The sequence below is a fragment of the Canis lupus genome, chromosome 20 (assembly GCF_003254725.2).
Source record: "Canis lupus dingo isolate Sandy chromosome 20, ASM325472v2, whole genome shotgun sequence".
Classification (NCBI taxonomy): domain Eukaryota; kingdom Metazoa; phylum Chordata; class Mammalia; order Carnivora; family Canidae; genus Canis; species Canis lupus.
Genome location: NC_064262.1, coordinates 51983365 through 52005613, shown reverse-complemented (window position 1 = coordinate 52005613; position 22249 = coordinate 51983365). Strand labels below are relative to the sequence as shown.

Genomic DNA, 22249 nt, shown 5'->3' with positions numbered 1-22249 from the left:
AAATTGAAGAAGACACAAATAAGTGGAAAGATATCCTGTGTTATACCAATTAGAATAATTAATATGATGAAAAATGTGTGTTCTATTCAAAGTGATCTACAGATTCAATGCAATCACTGTCAAAATTCCAGTGACATTTTTTGCAGAAATAGAGGGCACAATCTTAAAATTTGCATGGAACCATAAAAGATCCCCAAAAGCCAAAGCAATCTTGAGAAAGAACAAAGCTGAAGGCATCACATTTCCTGATTTTAACTATGTTACAGAGCTCTAGAAATCAAACAGTGTGGTACCAGCATAAAAACACATAGATCCGTGGAACAGAATAGAAAGCCAAGAAATAAAACCATGCATAAACAGTAAACTAATCTTTTACAAGGGTGCCTAGAACACACAATGGAGAAAGGCTAGTCTCTTTAATAAATGTGTTGGGGGAACTGAATATTTACATTGAAAAGGATGAAAGTGGACTTCTTATACCACTCACAAAAAATAGCTCAAAATGCATTAAAGACTTTAAGATATGAATTCATAAAACGAGGAAAGAACATAGGGAAAGCCTCTTGACATCAGTTTTGGCAATGATTTTTTATTTTTATATGACACCAAAAGCAGAGGGAAGAAAAACAAAAAGAAACTCCACTGGGACTACAGGAAACTGAAAGATTTCTGCACAGCAAAAGAAACAATTGACAAAGACAAAAGGCAACCTACAGAATGGGAGAAAATATTTGCAAGCCATTGATGATGGGGGATATCTGATGGGGGTTATATCCAAAATATATAAGGAACTTATACCACCCAATAACAAAAATGCAAATAATTTGATTAAAAATGGGCAAAGTACCTGAATAGACATTTCTCTAAAGAAGAGATATGAAAGGCCACAAGGTACATGAAAAGGTGTTCATCATCAAGGAAACACAAATAAAAATCACAATAAGATATCATCTCACAACTTTTAGATGTCTTTTACCATAAAGACAATATATAACAACTGTTGGTGATGATATGGAGAAAAGGGAATCCTTGTGCAGTCTTTGTAGAAGTATAAACTGGTACAGCCACTGTGGAAAGTGTGGGGGTTCCTCAAAATGTAAGACTAGAACTACCATATGATCCAGCAATCCCTCTTCTGGGTATGTATTTGAAGGAAACCAAGTCAGCATCTCAAATGGATATCTGCTCTCCCACGTTCATTACAGCATTATTCACAATAGCCAAGGTATGGAAACAAGCTAAGTGTTCATCAATGGGGAAATGGATAGAGAAGCTGTGGGATATATGTAAAATTCAGTCATGAGACAGAAGGAAATCTTGTCATTTGTGACAACATGGATGAACCCAGAGGAAGTTATGCTAAGTGAAATATTCCAGGCAGAGGAAGACAAATATTATTTGACCTCACTTATATATGGAATTTTTAAAAAAGTCAAACTCAGAAATATACAGTAGAATGGTGGTTCCGGGGGCTTAAGGAAATGAGATGCTGGTGAAAGGGTATAGCTTGCAGTTCTAAGATGGGTAAGATTTGGGGATCTAATGAGCAAAGAGTTACTAATACTCTATTGTATACTTGAAAAGTGCTGAGAGAATAGATCTTAAATATTCTCACTTTGGCTCTCTTTTACTTAACAATTTTGGTCCTACGATCTTTTGGAAATTCTGCTAAACTATAGGCCTGCCCTCTTCACCCCAACCCCCAGAAAATATACGCCTTGACATTACTTTGCACACCATTTCAAGGTGTTCATGAAATATCCTAAACTCCACATTAAAATCCACCTTTAAAAGCTTTCTCTGTAGAGGTCTGCTAGTTTTCAGAGGGGATTCTCAGACTTAAAATTCCAGACTTCCAACACCTAGACCTGAATTACTGCCTGCAAACCCAATATTTCCACCTGGAAAATTTTTATGAATACAATGTGGAATGATAATTGGATCCAGATAGACCAGAATTAAAACCCGAGCTTACTAATCTAGTGACTATTGACCCCTCTAAACTTCATTTTCTGCATTTTTATACTGGGAGAAATAATACCCACCATTGAGTTTTCTTAGAAGCTGAAGCAAGGCAGCATGTGGAAAGTGACCTATATAGTGCTCAGCATCACAGCATGGCCTCAGCCAACATGAGGCAGCATCACCTCAGATGTTAGAGAAGGACTTTGAAAAAAGAAACATTTGGATATGATTCATGAGCTCACCACATACTAGCTAAGTTACCTTGAGTAGATTGCCTAACCACTAAAACCTCACTTTCTTCAAAAGGGAATGATGATAATAGTATACAATGGATAGGGTTTTCTTGAGGATCAAATGATACATATATATAATTATCTACAGTGTCTGACACGTAATAAAATGGTTATAATAAGCAGTGATATCCTTCTCTTTTTTTTGTCTTGCATGGCAACTTCATTGTATACAAAATAAAGTCTAATTTCTTCTAGAGCCTCTATTTCTGTGAATGAAATCACTATCCCTCTAGATAACTACAACTGAAACATTTCTTCCACTGCCAAAGCCAATCCATTAGTGAGTTGCTACATCTTCCAGAAGTTGAACATTCTATTCTTCTACTCCTTTTCCATCTACCTCCTCCTGCCATTACTTGAGAGAAAATCAAGGCTCCCATTACTTCTGGCTTGCCACATCCTAGTTCTTATTAGTCTTTTTTTTTTTTTCAGGTGAATCTGGAGTAAGTATATCGATTTTTATTTATAAAAAATGAATATGAAATATTTAGTTTTTATGCATCCATTCTCCTTCCTCCAAACCATCCTGAAATCACTGCCAGATTAATCCTTATGAAGCATACCTGTAACTGTGTCACTTTCATTCACTTTCCCAATCATCCACCCATTTATTCCATAAACAATTAACGACGGTTGCCATATACCAGGATTTGAGCCGAGTGGTGGGGACATAGACATGAAGTGACACAGACCCTGTCCTCCAGACACTTGAGAGCAGGGATTCTATATCTTTGCTCATTTTTATGGCCAGCACCTTATTCAGGTATAGAAGGCATAAACACAATCTTTAAATATGTGCATGAATAAATAACGATTCTCTTTTATATTGAGTGCCTCCTATAACACAAGATACTGCTCTAAGTTCTTTGCCAATTTGCTACCCACAACAACCCACTGAGCTTGGTTCTGTTTCACATACAAGGAAATGGAGACACAAGGAGATTAATAAAATCAAATGGTGCTTCACAGACAGCAGGTGGCAGAACTAAATCAAGTCATCTGAATCTAGAGCCTATACTCTTAACTCTATAATTTCAAGAATCTGGAGCGAACTGATAAATTCACAGTTTAATAAAGGAAACAGACTCAAGAGGCATTTATCAAATTATGGGGAAATGGACGTAATAGAAAATTATCCTGAGAATTATAAGAGTTCTCAGAAAGAACAGCTGAATCAGGCAGTGATTCTTAGAAAGTCTGCCATCTATGCCAGAGACCATGAATCACTATTGTCCACTGAATAAAATCCAAATGTTTACCTTCACATGAAAAAAATCTTCTGATTCTATTGCAAATCCATATGCCTTACTTTTTTTTCCCATTGCCCTACTAAAATTATGTCTTACATCTGATTTGGTGGGGTGCAATATGCCAATCCCCCTCACTACCCATCCTTCCCTGTCATTTCCTGCCTCCATGCTCCCTCACATTTCATATTAATGAATTCCTGGTATGTGCCAAGCACTATAATAGACTTATTACATATATGGCATGTCATCCTAACAACAAACTGCAAGGAAGGGATTATGATCCCCCTTTTACAAATGAGATGAGCAAGGCCCAAAATGGAGAAAGGACGTGTAGTTCCCATAGTTATTACATGGTGAGCTTCCACCGTATGTCTGCCTGAATCCAAAACTCACAGCCCTTCCACTGAGCCATACCACCCTTCTGCATTCTCTCTTCCTGGAGTTCCTTGGCCCCCTGATCATTCTCCACTAAATTCCTACTCACTTCCTCTGTCACTTCCTGTTTTTCCACAACTCTTGGGAGAAGTTTATGTCTCTGGAACTGGGAGACTCACATACTTCCAATCATCTTGATGAGGCTCTACTCAAAGAAGCACAATCCCTATCTCACATGGAACCCTAGAGCTTGGTGTCCACGGTTTCTTAGCAAGGAAAGATCAGGAATTTCCAATGACGTCAGAGACTCAGTGATGGAAATAACTCAGACTTACGCTAATAAAGTCTGGCGGAAACACTTTCTTCTTTAAGATACTCAAGTGTGCTTGGAAAAGCAGGTCCAAATACAAAGATTGTGTTACATGCTTCTTGCAAAAAGAAGACTCTTTATATTTAATGTCTCCAGTTCAAAGTATTGTTTGTCTAAAGAAACATAGTTATCATCTAGCTATGAATAAAACTTCAAGAGTTTCAATGACTAATTTTTTTTAATTAGCCCAAACAACATGAAAAATGTTCATACAAAAGTTAAGTTTTGATTTAGTTTTTAATAGCAGTTTAATACCTTTCTTGAATTACTGGTTTAACCTAAATTTTGAAAAAAATGTAATATGTTAATACACATACCATAATCTCCAATAACAGGAAGAACATTAATCACATTTAGAAAACATTTTTATAATTAAACCTGGATATTAAAATAAGTGAAATGATTATTTTGAATCACTGTCTGTGAAGACTCATGATTCACATTTTGGGATGGAATCTTTTCTTAATCCAATACCTAATTTGATAATTTTCAAAAATTAATATTTGATCAGATAATGTAAGTCAAAATGAAGACAAACAATCCTTTAAAAGGACACATTATTTGTCCATGTAACAACAGCTCCAAAGTATTTTTTGGGCAATTTGATACCTTTTATATATGAAGTATACTTAACCAGAAAGCCAGAAATTTAAATTGACAAACTGATATTTTTAAGACTTCAAAATGATAAATAATTTTCAATAAAATTGACCTCAAACTAATAAACTTAAATCTGTAAACAAATCAAAATTAAGTATTAGTTTAACAACAAACACCAAATATTTGTTAGAAGCTATCTCTCTTCACTGGTGACTTATTTTTAATCATAAAATTTCTAGCAGATCTTAGCTTTAAAGGCCTTTAATATTTGAAATAATTAGATGCTTAATGAGGAAATTACACTTACCTTTAGAATTACAAAAACCTCAGCTTTATAAAGTGTATCTATTCATGAAGATAATTTCTCTGGTGATCAAAACGTAAAATTTAATATAGTACTCATATATCACTGGAATATATATATGTTTCTGAGTTATTTTTTAAACAAAATTTATAGATTCATTAAAAAAATTATGCTACAAATCATGGGCTTTAGAAAGGGCTTGCTAGAATCACAGCTGAATAACATTGAGTGGTTGCATGAGTGGCCACAGGATTCAGGCGTGAGACCTAGATGCTAACTTGAGCCCAGCAGAATCACCCAGTTCTCTGAGAACACAGGATCTATCCTCTTTTTCTCTTGCCTGCATTCTCTCCAATTGCTCTCAAATTCTCATTCTTGCTCCCACTCACTCTTGCTCTCCTGCTCGCTCTCACTCTCTTCTCTTATTCTCTGAGTCCAGTTACTGGACTATCTTTCCTCTTCTTGACATCACTGAGGCATGAGTCAAACTTGGCTCAGTTTCCTCCCTGGTGATGGCCAATAAAGATGCTGGCTCTGCTTCTAGGACAGGACAAGATGATGAAGTTACATCTTGGAGATTGAGGCTGCCTCATAGAGGCACAGGTAGGTATCCACCTGGCCCAAAGAAGAAAAGCTAGGGTAGGGATAAATTGTAAGAACAGAGGGAATATTTACAATTTCTGAGCCAATAAGAAGTCAATTCCCAAGGCTCCTTGTTAGACAAATTGTCCAATTTCACTTCTATTCCCCGAATAGTTGTTTCCTACAGGGGCTGAGACATAGCAGTAGGAAGACTCTATTGACTATTTGAGGTCTTTAGAAGGCAACTTGGTGTGTGGTGAGGAACATTCAACCACTGTGGGGGGATCTGAATATTTTTCATTGAAAAAGATGAAAATGGACTTCTTATACCACTCACAAAAAATAACAAAATGCATTAAAGACTTAAATGTAAGATATGAATTCATAAAACCAGGAAAGAACATAAGGAAAGCCTAAAGAGAGAGAGAGTCAGAGCACAAGTGCGGGGGGCAGAGAGAGAGGGAGAAGTAGACTCCCCACTGAGCAGGGAGCCCCACATGAGGCTCAATCCCAGGACCCCAAGATCATGACCTGAACCAAAGGCAGATCCTCTTAGCATAACTGCCTCTGGATAACATGCAACCACTCAATGTTATCCAGCTGTGATTCTAGCAAGCCCTTTCTAAAGCCCATGATTTATAGCATAATCTTTTTTTAATGAATCTATAAACTTGGTGTAAGTTGTTGGTTTCCCAACAGGCTCTGCGCCCTCTCCTCAGAAAAAAACAAACTCTCCTAGCCTCCTAACTCTGCCTCCCCCAAGGTCAAGGGCTTCTCCAAGAGGAAGTGCTCACTCTTCTTTGAAGCTAGTGCTCCTCATCAGCTCAAGAACCAAGAAACATCTCCCTACATTCACCCAGTGAGGTCACACCAAGAAACAAAGGCTGCTTCCAGCCCCACTTACCCTCAAGAGGGCAACTCTCTGGAAAGACACCATAGCTTCCTTCCACTTCTGCTAATAGAGCAAATAGGATCTCACCTGATGGGCACACACAGAGAGGTGGGCTGAATGGGTCTGCAGCCAGATCCTTGCTCCGGGTATTGGTCCTAGGGTAGCATTAGAGGGAGGCTCTACTTTTGTATTTTTTAGGAATTCAGTTTTATGAGGTCACTGCCAGATTATCGGGTCAGGGTCCACTCAATAAACATCCATGGAACCAACTGCTACATTAAGTGCCAGTTTTTAAAACCCTTTAATTATGGAAATCACCCAACCATAGACAAAAGTAGAGAACATAGTACTAGACGGAGTCATATGATATGGTTTCCATACCTTGGCTATTGTGAATAATGCTGCCATGAACATGGGAGCACACATATTTCCTCAAAGTTGATCTCATTTCCTTTGGATATATACCCAAAAGAAATGAAATTGCTGGATTACACAGTAGGTTTATTTTGTATTTCTTGAAGCTTTGTGCTGTTTTTCATAATGGCTGTACGAGTTTACATTTCCCACAAACAGTGTAATATTGGAGAAAGCACATATTTTTTCATTGTTTCTCTTTTTGTGAAATCTGCAGTCATTTAGATTCATTGCCTGGATACATCATTTCACGAAAGATTGCAAATGAAAGTATTCTTTCAGACTGTCTTTTAGGAGGTAGAATACTCCTACAAAAATAAACTTCCCCTCTTTAAGTCTCTGGTAAGTTTGAGGTACTATTTCTAGAAGAAAGTCAGCAAAAATGTTTGAATCTTTATATTATTTCCATTTATTTATTGGTTTTCAAAATAATTTCTTGTCTCCCTAACATTTCCCATAGGTGACAATGAATGTGTTTTTTTTTTCAATCATTATTCGAATCCCTGTATTTAAAAAAAATTTTTTTAAACAACAAAAATTTATTCTCTTATACTTTTAGAGGCCAGAATTCCAAAATCAAGGTTTGGGCAGGCTTAGTACCCTCTGGAGACTGAGAAATAATTGATTTTCTGCTTCTCTCCTAGCTTTTCTTGGCAGCAGAAGACCTTTGGCATTCTTTGGCATGGGACTGTAGAAATTCAAAATCTGCTCTCATGTTCACACGACCTTCTTCTCTGCATCTGTGTACCTCAAAACCATCTCTTTCTCCTTATATAAGGATGCCAGTCATTGGATTTAGTGCCCATCTTAAGATCATTTCATTTTAAAATCCTTACCTTCATTTCACCTGCAAAAACTCTAAATCTTCAGAGGGTCACAGTCTGAGGTTCTGGACAGACATGAGTTGGAAAGGAGGACAGTATTCAACCCATTAAAGTTCATTTAGAAATTGCTTCTAGGGGCACCTGGGTGGCTCAGTCGATTAAGCATCTTAATGTTCCTATTTTTCAAGAGTAATTTGGCTATTTAGAATCTTTGAAATCCATATGAACTTTATGGTAGATTTTTCTATTTATGCATAAAATGTTGTTGAAATTTGCATGGGGATTTCATGGCATGAAATCTAATCAAGATTCATGAAACCTGACTCTTGGTTTCAGCTTACGTCATGATCTCAGGGTCATGAGATAGAGCTCCCAGCTGGACTCCCTGGTCAGAGAGGAGGCATCTTGAGATTCTTTCTCCCTCTATCTCCCCCCCACCCCAACTCACTCTTGCTTGCTCTCTAAAATAAATGTAAAAATACATATTTTTAAAAGAAACTGCCTCTAAAATATGGTTTAGCCTCACCTGTTCTTTTTTGTCTGATGCTATTCCTGTTAGACATGGCTACTAAAAGTCAATTTTCAAAATAGCCTTTGTGATTTTCCTTTAACATCTTTTAAAATGTAATTTTTAAAAGCATTCATGCTTCTTCTTTTTACCAAAGCAATAAATATTAATTGAAGGAAAACTGGAAAATACAGAAAACCTAAAAGAGAAAGTAAAACCACCTGTTCGGGTTTTTTTAGTTTTTTTTTAAATAATTTTTTTTGTACCACTTGTATTCTCACTGCTCAAAAGGAAAGATTTTCTCTCCTTCCCCTTCCCCCCACCATTTTCACCATTTTTAACTGTACAACTCAGTGGCATTAAGTACATTCACACTTGTGCAACCATCCCCATGATACTTTCATCTTCCCAAACTGAAATCCTGTCTCTATTAAATGCTAATTCCCTATCCTCTCCCCCTCCAGCCATTGGTAACTACCCACTTTATGTCTCTATGAATCTGACTCATCTTTGCACTTCATATACGTGGAATCACACAGTATTTGTATTTTTGTGTATGACTTATTTCACTTAGCATAATGTCTTCAAGGTTTATCTATGTTGTAGCAGCAATGGGCACTTGGAGTTCTTCCCCACATGTAGCTATGGCGAATAACGCAGCTATGAACATGGATATACAAGCATCTGTCTGGGTCCTTGCTTTCAATTTGGGGGGGCATATACCCAAAAGTGGAATGCTGGATCAGATGATAATTCTATGTTTAAGTTTTTGAGGAACTGCCATACTATTTCCATAGCATCTACACCATTTTATATTTCTACCAGCAAAGGTTCCAATTTATCCATATGCTTGTCAAAGCTTGTTTTTTCTATTTGCTTGTTTTGTTTGTTTTTATGGTAGTCATCCTAGTAAGTGTGAAGTGATATCTCATTGAGGTTGATTTGCATTTCCCTAATAATTAGTGATGTTGAATCCTTTTTATGTGCTTATTAGCCATTTGTATGTCCTCTTTAGAGAAATGTCTATTTAAATCCTTTCCCCATTTTTAATCGGGTTGTTTTAGTCCTGTTGTTGTTGGCATGTAGGAGTTCTTTATATATTCTAGATATTAATCCCTTATTAGATATATGGTTTGCAAATATTTCTTTCCCATTCCATGAGTTGCCTTTTCTGCTGATTGTGTCCTGTTATGTGCAAAAGCTTTTAATTTTGGTGAAGTATGTTTTATCTACATTTTCTCTTGTTGCCTGTGCTTTTGGTGTCATTTTAAGAAATCATTACAAAATCCAATGTCATAAAGTTTCCTCTCTTTGTTTTCTTCCAAACTATTCTATAGTTATAGGTTTAAGTCTTTGATCCATTTTAACTTAATTTTTGTATATGATAGAAGGTAGGTGCTCAACATTTGGGACCATTCTTTTGCATGTGAATATCCAGTTTCCCGACAGCATTTGTTAAAAAGACAGTCTTTCCCCCCACTGAATTGTCTACCACCCTTGTCAAAAATCATTTGACCATATATGCCACGGTTTTTTTTCTGGGCCCACTATTATAACATTAGTTTCTATGTCTGTATTTATGCTAGCACCATACTATTTTAATTACTGTAGCTTCGTAGTAAGTTTTGGGATCAAGAAGAGTGAGACCTCTGGGATTCCTGGGTGGCGCAGCGGTTTGGCGCCTGCCTTTGGCCCAGGGCAGGATCCTGGAGACCCGGGATCGAGTCCCACGTCAGGCTCCCGGTGCATGGAGCCTGCTTCTCCCTCTGCCTGTGTCTCTGCCTCTCTCTCTCTCTCTCTCTCTGTGACTATCATAAATAAATAAAGAAAAAAATTAAAAAAAAAAAAGAAAGAAGAGTGAGACCTCTAAGTCTGTTCCTATTTTTAAGAGTAATTTGACTATTTAGAGTCTTTGAAATCCATATGAACTTTATGGTAGATTTTTATATTTCTGCATAAAATGTTGTTGAAATTTGCATGGGGATTTCATGGCATAATGAATTTGCCACTTGCTTTAGGTAGTACTGACATCTTAACAATATTAAGTCTCCCAAACCATGAACACAGAAGCCTTTCTTGTTAATCTGTGTCTTCTTTAACTTCTTTCAGCAATATTTTGTAGTTTTCAGTATACAAACCTTTTTTTTCCTTCAGTTTATCCCTAAGAATTATATTTTATCTTTTTTAAATCCTTTTTTGATGCTATTGTAAATGGAATTATTTTCTTGATTTCCTTTGCAGATGGCTCATTGTTAGTGTATAGAAACACAACTGATTTTTGTGTACTGATTTTATTTTTTAAAAGATTTTATTTCATTCATGAGAGACACACGCACAGAGAGAGAGAGAGAGAGAGAGAGGAGCAGAGACACAAGCAGAGGGAGAAGCAGGCTCCATGCAGGGAGCCCGACGCTGGACTCGATCCTGGGTCTCCAGGATCAGGTCCTGGGCTGAAGGTGGCACTAAACCGCTGAACCACCCAGAGATCCCCATGTGTGCTGATTTTATATTCTTTGGACAACTTTGTATAGCTTTGCTAAATTTATTAGTTCTAAATTTTTGTGCAACTTTGGGGCTTTCTACATATAAGATCATGCCGTCTGTGAACAGAGATCATTTTACTTTTTTGCTTTCCGTTTTGGATGTCTTTTATTTATTTTTTCCTGCCTAATTGCCCTGGCTAGGACTTCCAGTATCATGTTGAAAAGAAGTAGTAAGATCAGACATTCTTGTTTTATTCCCGATCTTAGAGGAAAAGTTTTAGTCTTTCACCATCGAGTGTGGTGTTACCTATGTGTTTTTCGTGTATGGCCTTTATTGTGTTTTTTGTTTTGTTTTGTTATGATTTTTTATTTTTTATAATAAATTTATTTTTTATTGGTGTTCAATTTGCCAACATACAGAATAACACCCAGTGCTCATCCCATCAAGTGTCCCCCTCAGTGCCCGTCACCCAGTCACTCCCACCCCCCACCCTCCTCCCCTTCCACCACCCCTAGTTCGTTTCCCAAGTTAGGAGTCTTTATATTCTGTCTCCCTTTCTGATATTTCCCATACATTTCTTCTCCCTTCCCTTATATTCCCTTTCACTATTATTTATATTCCCCAAATGAATGAGAACATACACTGTTTGTCCTTCTCCGATTGACTTACTTCACTCAGCATAATACCCTCCAGTTCCATCCACGTTGAAGCAAATGGTGGGTATTTGTCGTTTCTAATGGTTGAGGAATATTCCATTGTATACATAAACCACATCTTCTTTATCCATTCATCTTTCGATGGACACCGAGGCTACTTCCACAGTTTGGCTATTGCGGACATTGCTGCTAGAAACATCGGGGTGCAGGTGTCCCGGCGTTTCATTGCATCTGTATCTTTGGGGTAAATGCCCAACAGTGCAGTTGCTGGGTCAGGGCAGGTCTATTTTTAACTCTTACAGGAACCTCCACACAGTTTTCCAGAGTGGCTGCACCAGGTCACATTCCCACCAACAGTGTAGGAGGGTTCCCTTTTCTCCGCATCCTCTCCAACATTTGTGGTTTCCTGCCTTGTTAATTTTCCCCATTCTCACTGGTGTGAGGTGGTATCTCATTGTGGTTTTGATTTGTATTTCCCTAATGGCAAGTGATGCGGAGCATTTTCTCATGTGCTTGTTTGCCATGTGTATGTCTTCCTCTGTGAGATTTCTCATGTCTTTTGCCCATTTCATGATTGGATTGTTTGTTTCTTTGCTCTTGAGTTTAAGAAGTTCTTTATAGATCTTGGAAACTAGCCCTTTATCTGATACGTCATTTGCAAATATCTTCTCCCATTCTGTAGGTTGTCTTTTAGTTTTGTTGACTGTTTCTTTTGCTGTGCAAAAGCTTCTTATCTTGGTGAAGTCCCAGTAGTTCATTTTTGCTTTTGTTTCTTTTGCCTTCATGGATGTATCTTGCAAGAAGTTACTGTGGCCGAATTCAAAAAGGGTGTTGCCTGTGTTCTCCTCTAGGATTTTGATGGAATCTTGTCTCACATTTAGATCTTTCACCCATTTTGAGTTTATCTTTGTGCATGGTGAAAGAGAGTGGTCTAGTTTCATTCTTCTGCATGTGGATGTCCAATTTTCCCAGCACCATTTATTGAAGAGACTGTCTTTCTTCCAGTGGATAGTCTTTCCTCCTTTATCGAATATTAGTTGACCATAAAGTTCAGGGTCCACTTCTGGGTTCTCCATTCTGTTACATTGATCTATGTGTCTGTTTTTGTGCCAGTACCACAATGTCTTGATGACCACAGCTTTGTAGTACAACCTGAAATCTGGCATTGTGATGCCCCCAGATATGGTTTTCTTTTTTAAAATTCCCCTGGCTATTCGGGGTCTTTTCTGATTCCACACAAATCTTAAAATAATTTGTTCTAACTCTCTGAAGAAAGTCCATGGTATTTTGATAGGGATTGCATTAAACGTGTAAATTGCCCTGGGTAACATCGACATTTTCACAATATTAATTCTTCGAATCCATGAGCATGGAATATTTTTCCATCTCTTTGTGTCTTCCTCAATTTCTTTCAGAAGTGTTCTATAGTTTTTAGGGTATAGATCCTTTACCTCTTTGGTTAGGTTTATTCCTAGGTATCTTATGCTTTTGGGTGCAATTGTAAATGGGATTGACTCCTTAATTTCTCTTTCTTCAGTCTCATTGTTAGTGTATAGAAATGCCACTGACTTCTGGGCATTGATTTTGTATCCTGCCACACTGCCAAATTGCTGTATGAGTTCTAGCAATCTTGGGGTGGAGGCTTTTGGGTTTTCTATGTAGAGTATCATGTCATCGGTGAAGAGGGAGAGTTTGACTTCTTCTTTGTGGCCTTTATTGTGTTGAGGTAGTTTCCTTCCATTCTTAGTTTCTTGGATTTTTTAATCATAAAATGGTATTAAATTTTTTCACATGATTTCTCTTCAACAGTTGAAATAATTATGTGTTTTCCCCCTTCATTATGTTGATGTGCTATATACATTAATTTTTCCTGTGTTGGAACATCCTTGCATTCCAAGAATAAATCTCATTTGGTCATGTTGTACAATCCTATTACTATGTTGGGGTGTGCTAGTATTTTGTTGAGGATTTTTACATTAATATTCATAAGGGATATTGGTCTGTAATTTTCTTTTCTTATAGTGTCTTTGTCTGATTTCAATACCAGGGCAATGCTGGAAGTGCTCTCTCTTCTTTCTGGAAAAGTTTAAGTAGGATTGGCACTAATTCTTCTTTAAAGGTTTGGACCGCTGAAGCCATCTGGTCCCAAGCTTTTCGTTCTTGGATGATTATGCATTACTAATTCAATCTCCTTACTAGTTATAAATCTATTCAGATTTTTCTGTTCATGATTAGCCTTTGTAGGTTGTGTTTTTCTAGGAAATTGCCCGTTTTGCCTAGGTTACTTTTATTTGCTGACATGTAATTCCTCATAGCACTCTGTACAATCCTTTTTATTTCTGTAAAATAAAACTAATGTTCCCTTTTACATTTATGATTATTAACATTATGATTCTAGTTGAGTTTTCTCTCTTTTTTCTTAGTCTAGCTAATGATTTGTTCATTTTGTCGATGTTTTCAAAGACCCAACTTTTGGTTTTATTAATTCTATTGATTTTCTATTCTTTATTTTATTTATCTCTCCTCTAATATTCTTATTTTCCTTCCTTCCACTAGTTTTGGGTTTATTTTGACCCTCTTTGTCTAATTACTTAAATTGTAAAGTTAGATTGTTAGTTAGATTTCAGATCTTTTTTATTGTAAGTATTTATAGCTATAAATTTCCCTCTTTAGCAATTGTCTTAGTCTGTTCAGGCTGCTATAACAAAGACTGGGTGACTTATAAATGACATAAACTTATTTTTACAGATCAGATGACTAGAATATCCAAAATCAAGGTGTCAGAAGATTTGGTGTAGGGTGAGGGTCTATTTCCTCATTTATAGATGGCAAACTTTTATTTTTATGTTTTTATTACATTTTTTCTTTTTTACTTAAATTTTACCTAGTTAATATACAGTGTAATTTTGGTTTTTGAGGTAGAGCTCAGTGATTCATCACTTACATACAAAACCCAGTGCTCATCACAAGTGCCCTCTTTAATATCCATCAACCCTCTAGCTCATCCCCCACCCAACTCCCTCCATCAACACTCAGTTTGTTCTCCACTGTCAAGAGTCTCCTAGATAAGATTTGTTTCCCCTCTCCTTTTTTTCCCATTCCCATATGTTCATCTGTTTTGTTTCTTAAATTCCACATATGAGTGAAATCATATTGTATTTGTCTATCTTCGATTGACTTATGTCACTTAGCATAATACACGTTAGTTCCATCCATGTCACTGCAAATGGAGAGATTTCATTCATTTTGATGGCTGAGTAATATTCCATTGTGTATATATACACTACATCTTCTTTCTCCATTCATCAGTCGATGGACATTTGGAGTCTCTCTATAGTTTGGCTATTGTTTTTTTTTTTTTTTTTTTTTTTTTTTTTTTATTGGTGTTCAATTTACTAACATACAGAATAACACCCAGTGCCCGTCACCCATTCACTCCCACCCCCCGCCCTCCTCCCCTTCTACCACCCCTAGTTCGTTTCCCAGAGTTAGCAGTCTTTACGTTCTGTCTCCCTTTCTGATATTTCCCACCCATTTCTTCTCCCTTCCCTTATTTTCCCTTTCACTATTATTTATATTCCCCAAATGAATGAGAACATATAATGTTTGTCTTTCTCCGACTGACTTACTTCACTCAGCATAATACCCTCCAGTTCCATCCACGTTGAAGCAAATGGTGGGTATTTGTCATTTCTAATAGCTGAGTAATATTCCATTGTATACATAAACCACATCTTCTTTATCCATTCATCTTTCGTTGGACACCGAGGCTCCTTCCACAGTTTGGCTATCGTGGCCATTGCTGCTAGAAACATCGGGGTGCAGGTGTCCCGCTATTGTTGAGAGTGCTGCTATAAACATTAGGGTGGATGTAACCCTTTAAATCTGTATTTTTGTATCCTTTGGGTAAATACCAAGTAGTGCAATTGCTGGATCATAGGGTAGTTCTATTTTTAGCTTTTTAAGGAACCTGCATACTGTTCTCCAGAGTAGCTGCACCAGTTTGCATTCCCACCAAGAGTGCAAGAGTGTTCCCATTTCTCTGTATGGATGGCAAACTTTTCACTGAGTCCTCACATAACAGAAGGGACAAGGGAGCTCTCTGGGGTCTCTTTTATAAGAATGCTATTCTGCTCATGACGTTCTGATTGCAGTCTATGAGAGAACTTTAATGCAGAGGCACTCAGCTAAGTCATACTCAAACACTTGATCCATAGAAACTGTGAGATAAATCTTTTAAGCATTGTTTTAAGTTGAACTATATGTTGGGTTCATAAAGCTTGCATAATTTATTCCAAGATTGAGAAGGGAAATAATCTTTATGAAAAAGACATGGACAACTCCTTAAAATTTATTCAAATGCAAACTTGTTCTTAATTATGCATCTGGCATTATACCTTTGGTGTTCTTACCATTAGTATTTGATTAATTAACTAATTAAGTAACTTTTTAATTTTTTATTTTTTTAAAGATTTTTATTTAATTATTCATGAGAGACACACACAGAGAGAGGCAGAGACACAGGGAGAGGGAGAAGCAGGCTCCATGCAGGGAGCCCGACATGGGACTCGTGGGACTCGGTCCCAGGTCTCCAGAATCAAGCCCTGAGCTGAAGGCGGCGCTAAACTGCTGAGCCACCCAGCTGCCCAAGTAACTTTTTTAAATTGTTATTTTCCATACTGGACTAGTAATGGTTGTTTTGTTTTGTATTATTCAATTTTATTTTTAAAATTAATATGAATCAATAATGTGTTTGTTTTGGTTTTGATGCATAGTGCTTAGAATTTTATCCCATGTATAGATTCATGGTTATTTTTTTTTAAGATTTTATTTATTTATTCATGAGAGACATAGAGAGAGAGACAGAGGCAGAAACACAGGCAGAGAGAGAAGCAGGATCCATGCAGGGAGCCTGACATTGGGACTCGATCCCAGGTCTCCAGGATCACCCCCAGGCTGAAGGTGGCACTAAACCGCTGGGCCACCAGGGCTGCCTTAGATTCGTGGTTATTAAAGGAAATAGCACCATTTGAGAATTTATGATCCCTAAAAATAATTGTGCTATGATTAGAAACAGGACATCCCCAAAATTTCCTCTCACTGCCTCTTTGTGGACACAGGGAAGGTTTTATGCCTGCTTGTTAAATGCTCTATCCCCAGTGCTGAGCAAAATAATTATCATGGAGTAGGCACTTGGTAAATATTTGTTGAATGAATAGATAAGGTATGGAGATGGAATAAATGGATATGCCAAAGCCAACAAGTGATGGAATTTGATATTACAAGGACTAACAGAACAAGTCTCTCCTGGGTTTGTGGTTTTCATTTCTTAAAACAAGATGAAGATAGTTTAGCTGACAAAAATTGTGAGCAATTTTTATTAGCCACTGGAATCTCTCATTCCACAGAGGAGGAGGTGGTCAGATCAGTGCTTTAGCTCAAGCCATATCTTTCTATATCAGAGAGAGAAGTAGTCACAAATATTCTGAGTGCCAGGTTGTAATGATCCTCTGAGTCTGCAAATTCCAGCTCCCTTCCAGCCAACACTGTAACTACTTCCATGCACGTGTCAAGAGAATGGAGGGAACTTAGGAAGGGAGGGGGCTGTGAATCAGTCTTCACCTGTCTTTTTGGTTATGTGAAAAAGGTCATGACCAGATGCATGGGTACTCCACGGCAAGGCTTTCTCTTTCACAGCTGCTGGACAGAAAAGGACACAAATAGAACCCAGTAGTGGTCCCTTTAAGGAGAACAACCACAGACAGCTGGGAGCTGCAAGTGGAAAAGGCTTTCTTCCTGCCACCTGCAGAGGGCAGAGTCCAAAATTATTAAATTTTATATTTTATCTATTAGGATATTCCCCCACGAACTGGATTTTTTCATATTTTTCTACCTGTAGTTTCACTAATAGTTGTTATACTAGGACCAGGCCTGGATATCTGTTTGTTCAACTGAGAAATTCTATTTTAATTATCACGGAAGGAATTACCAAAGGCAAATTAGATGTGTCATTATTCAAAGTCATCCTGCTTAAGATGATGTCAGCTCCTTAGCACCATTTGAAAATTTCTGGCCCTGCTAAGTCACCACTCATTTTACTTCAGTTGTAAATCTCCATATGAGTATTAGAACTACTATGCAATTAAATAAATGAAATTCATTGCTATCATAGGGGCTTTAGAATAACTAACAAAGAATGGTGTGTGGCACAAAATAAGCTCATAATGAAGAGCTCTCATTTCTGTTGTAAACAGTATTACTACTCATACGCATTCCACAGGCATATATGGTGATTGAGATATGCCTCAGCTTCCTTCTGCCTTTGACATTCATGATTCAATTGATTGGTATTTTCCCCTTTGGCTATCAAGACTTATACCATCAGGTGGTTCTTCATTTCCTTAATACACAATCTGAATTTTTTTCCCTTGTGTTTATACAATTTTTATCTAGCACATGCCGCCCTCTCCCCCAGAAGATAGAATAGGAGTGAAGATGAGGGGGGTGGTCATGACTTACCTCGTGCTCCCTGACTTTGTTCTTGGAAGTCAATGAACTACCTGGTTCTCATTTAAAAAGCCAAACTCTTGAATTGGTCTCAAAGTCCTTGACCTGGCATTCCCCAAGTCATTCACCATAGCTGGATTTTTTACTTCACAAACGCATCCTTCTTTTTCTCTTGCTCTCTGAACTTTTCACATATTGTTGTTTTTTATTTTTCTGATACTATATCTCCTCATTTTTGCCTGAAAAATATCATCTTATCCTTTGAAGTTTAGGATCATCTCTCCTAGGAAACCTTCCCTGATTCCCCCTTCCAGATTCTGTCTGGTGTTCTTGTTCTATCTATCCTTGCCCTCATGTGCATATTTCATCCCATTATAATTAGTGTTCAGTATCTTCTCCTATATTCAACTACAAAATCCACACAATAGGGACCTTGTGTCTCCTACTCACCACTCCATGGCCAGCACTTATAGCAAGCCCAGAATATGAACTCCATAAGTATTTGTTGAGAGCTAAATGGATTTTGAACCAGGAGAGATCCAATCTGGTAGGGCTAGACTGATCCTTCTGGGAAGATAGCAATAGACATACCCAAAAGGACTCCTACTGGTCTCAGTAATTGAGAAAATAGTAACAGGACCATCTTGAGATTTCCTTTTAAACTTCTACAATTTAAAATTCCGAGTGGCTACTCTCCCAAACCTTCCAATTCCTTTCTTTTGTCTGAGACCCTAGATGTTGAGATCCTACTTCCTGGAAGTTTCCAGATATCCTTGTGGTCAGGAAGATGAAATTATCTTTTTACTAAAAAGCTTCCTCAGGGCCCCCTTAAGATCTCTGTTCCTCAGGCTATAGATAAAGGGGTTCAGCATGGGGGTGACCGCAGTGTACATCACAGCAGAGGCTTTCTCCTTCACAGCTGTGCGCACAGAGGAAGGACACAAATAGACCCCAATGGTGGTCCCATAAAGGAGAGCAACCACAGACAGATGGGAGCTGCAGGTGGAAAAGGCTTTCTTCCTGCCCCCTGAAGAAGGGACCTTCATGATGGCCACAATGATGCGAGCATAGGAGGCCAGGATGCAGATGAATGGTGTGGCTATCACCATCCCAGCCACAATGAGCACAAAGATCTTGTTCACAGATGTATCAGTGCAAGAAAGCCTGAGAAGAGGAGTGAGGTCACAGAAGTAGTGAGGAATCTTGTTGTTCCCACAGAAAACCAAGCGCACCATCAAGAGGATATGAGTGAGGGAAATAAAATAGGAAAACACCCATGGGCTACCGGCCAGCAGGCCACAGAGGTGTGGGCTCATGATGGTGGTGTAGTGTAAGGGGTGACATATAGCCACAAACCGGTCATAAGCCATCACAGCAATTAAGACACTATCAACAATGCCAAAGAAATGGAAAAAGTACATCTGGGTCAGGCAGCAGGGATAGGAGATTGACTTGCTTTTCATTTGGATGTTCACCAGCATCTTGGGGACTGTGTTGGTAGCCAGACCAAAATCAACCAAGGAGAGATTGGCCAGGAAGAAGTACATGGGAGTATGAAGGTGGGAGTCTGAGCTGATGGCCAGGATGATTGAAAGGTTTCCCATAGCCATGACCACATACATGCAGAGGAACAAAGCAAAAAGAAGAGTCTCCTGCTCTGGATTTTCTGAAAGTCCTAGGAGGATAAATTCGGATGCGCTGGATTGATTCCTTGATTCCATGGGTATGATTCCTCCGGAAGTATTGAAAGGGGGAAGTTAGCTGAACACTATGAAGATGATTCTGTAAGTTTAGATGAGCTTATAACCAATTTCTTATCTGTGCTATTTACAACACTAGCTTCCATATTTTTGTACCTTGAACAATTGGTACATTGCAGCAACACAGGTTTGAAGACTCAATTCAAAGAAACTTGACCTGAATATTCCCATTTCAGATAAAGATTGGGAGAGTACATCATGCATGGATCTTTGCTGAAAGAATTACAGAAGAATATGCTCCAGGTTAAAATAAATTGAATCAAGACAGAGGAAGTGATGTCTGAGAAGCAATGGTTTACTAAGAAATTGGTATATATGTAGGAAACATTTAAATAAAACACTGAGTCTGTGAAGAAATAATTCTAAAAAGTGTGTAATGAAGGTGAGTTAAAATAATAGGCAACAATAACAGAATATATTAAGGTAATTAGAATGAAATTATTATAAGATTCTTGCATTGATTTTCAGGAGAATAGGAATATTGAGTATTTTGTACCTTCTATGTCAAACACATATGATAAAAGACTTTGTGAAATCACTCAAATAATGAACATAGAGTATGTAGCTTCTAATTTGGTACAATGGGCACACCAGGAATAAAGAGATTTTCATTATACTACCTGGAACAGGAAAGGTGTTTTGAAGTTGACTCATATTGTTTCACAAGAGTAGAAACTTAAACTTTAATAAATTCTGTTAAAATGTTGGTAGCTTAAAATTGATCATTATGATCATACTCACACTATGGAAATCACCAAATGCTATGAATCAGAGTGTGACAGTTTGCCCACTACAAAGTCAGAAGGAACACAGTCCACAAGACCATCCCCACTTTGACACTAATTCCATGGTTAAGGGTTCCCCTAAAATTCATAATTTCAGAATTCACTAAAAAGACATACAACTGCTATACCTATGGTTAGAGCTATTATGCTCATGGTTAAAGTTTATTACAGTGATCAATCATATTCTAATAACTTTGTATGGTGACAGATAGTAGCTACACTTATTGTGGTAAGCACTGCATAATGTATAGAATTGTTGAATCACTATACGTTGCATCTGAAACTAACATAACATTGTATGTCAACTATATTTCAATTAAAAATGGTTTGTTACAGCTAAAGGGTACAGATTAAAATCAACCAATAGAAGAAGCACATAGGGCGGAACCCAGTAAAATCCCAAATATAGAACCTCTATTGTCCGCTATCCTCAGAGTCGAGACAGCATCACTTTCATTATACACAAAATACTGCCAATTAAGGAAGCTCTCCTTAACCTCGGTGTTCAGAATTTTCACTGAGACTCAATCATGTAAGTACAAATGACTGTCCACATCGCTCATATCAGTCTCCAAGCTCTAGTCCTCCTGGAGAAGGACCCAAATCCCCTCTGGAAACCACATTATTACTACCTTTTGTGGCCATTTCCTCCCTAAGACTATCTGGTACAGTCAATCACCACCCCAAATTACATCTAGTGTGACTTAAGACCTCCAGACAAACCAAGACACTCTTATCAGGTATGAAATTCCAGGAGCTTAGAAATTACCTCCCAGAAGTGTTTTGAGCAGGGATAAATTCTTTATCACACAGGCAAACTTCCACCATCCTTGGCTAAGGCTCTCTTATAGCAACATGATTTTATGCCTAACACTTGTCACTGTCAGTATAGATAGGGATAAATTTAAAGAAACAACCGATTTACCCTATAAAGTCATTACAACCCTTTTCATATTTTTGTCACTTGATCTACCTGTATTTATACATTATGATAGACTTGTGAATCATTTAGCACAGAAAATCATTGACAATTAGCTAAAATCAGCTTCCTCAGACCAGTCATTTTCCATTACTATTACATAACAAGGAGGCTTTAACTCAATTTCCCAATACATTAAACTGTCAGTATCAATTTTAGAATCTTACCAACAATGCCAGTGTTATACTATATTTCAGTATGGTAATAGATGCAAACTGAAATATACAAGTCAGAGACACAAGGAATATTACCAGGGTTCCAGTCAGTCATTAACAGTGAATCCAGTCCATTATCCTATCATATGATCAAAATGTCATCTAAAGCAATGCCACTCAGAGTTACAGCCTTCCATCTGACTTGGTCAAGTTCCAAAAGCAGAGGTGACCTCAGCATCCGGTATAATTGAGCTAAGAAACAATATCATCTTTTGCTCAGAGCCTGTGTCAAGGCAACAGTATAATGTTGGATTTCCCTAACTGCCTAATCTATGTAGGCCTTTACCCTCAGTTACTATTCTCCCTTTTCCCCATTTATCATTTTTTTTCACCCAACCTTGCACATCTTTGTTGTGTTCCTCTGCAGGCCCAGATGGTGGTCAGAAATATTTAACCAAGTGCTTCCCCTTCAGTCTGTTCCCACCTACATGGAATAAAGTTATATAGGTATAGAACTGGCGGCTATCTGGTCTACTAGGTGATAGA

At 37.7% G+C, this 22249-nt stretch overlaps 1 protein-coding gene across 1 annotated transcript; it reads right to left on the bottom strand.

The window, feature by feature from the left end:
• Positions 1 to 18803: 18803 nt before the first annotated feature.
• Positions 18804 to 19745, bottom strand: LOC112666926 (olfactory receptor 24-like). The gene has a single exon (XM_025458399.3). The coding sequence runs from the start codon at positions 19743 to 19745 to the stop codon at positions 18804 to 18806; it is 942 nt and encodes a 313-aa protein (XP_025314184.3).
• Between the last annotated feature and the right edge of the window lie 2504 nt (positions 19746 to 22249).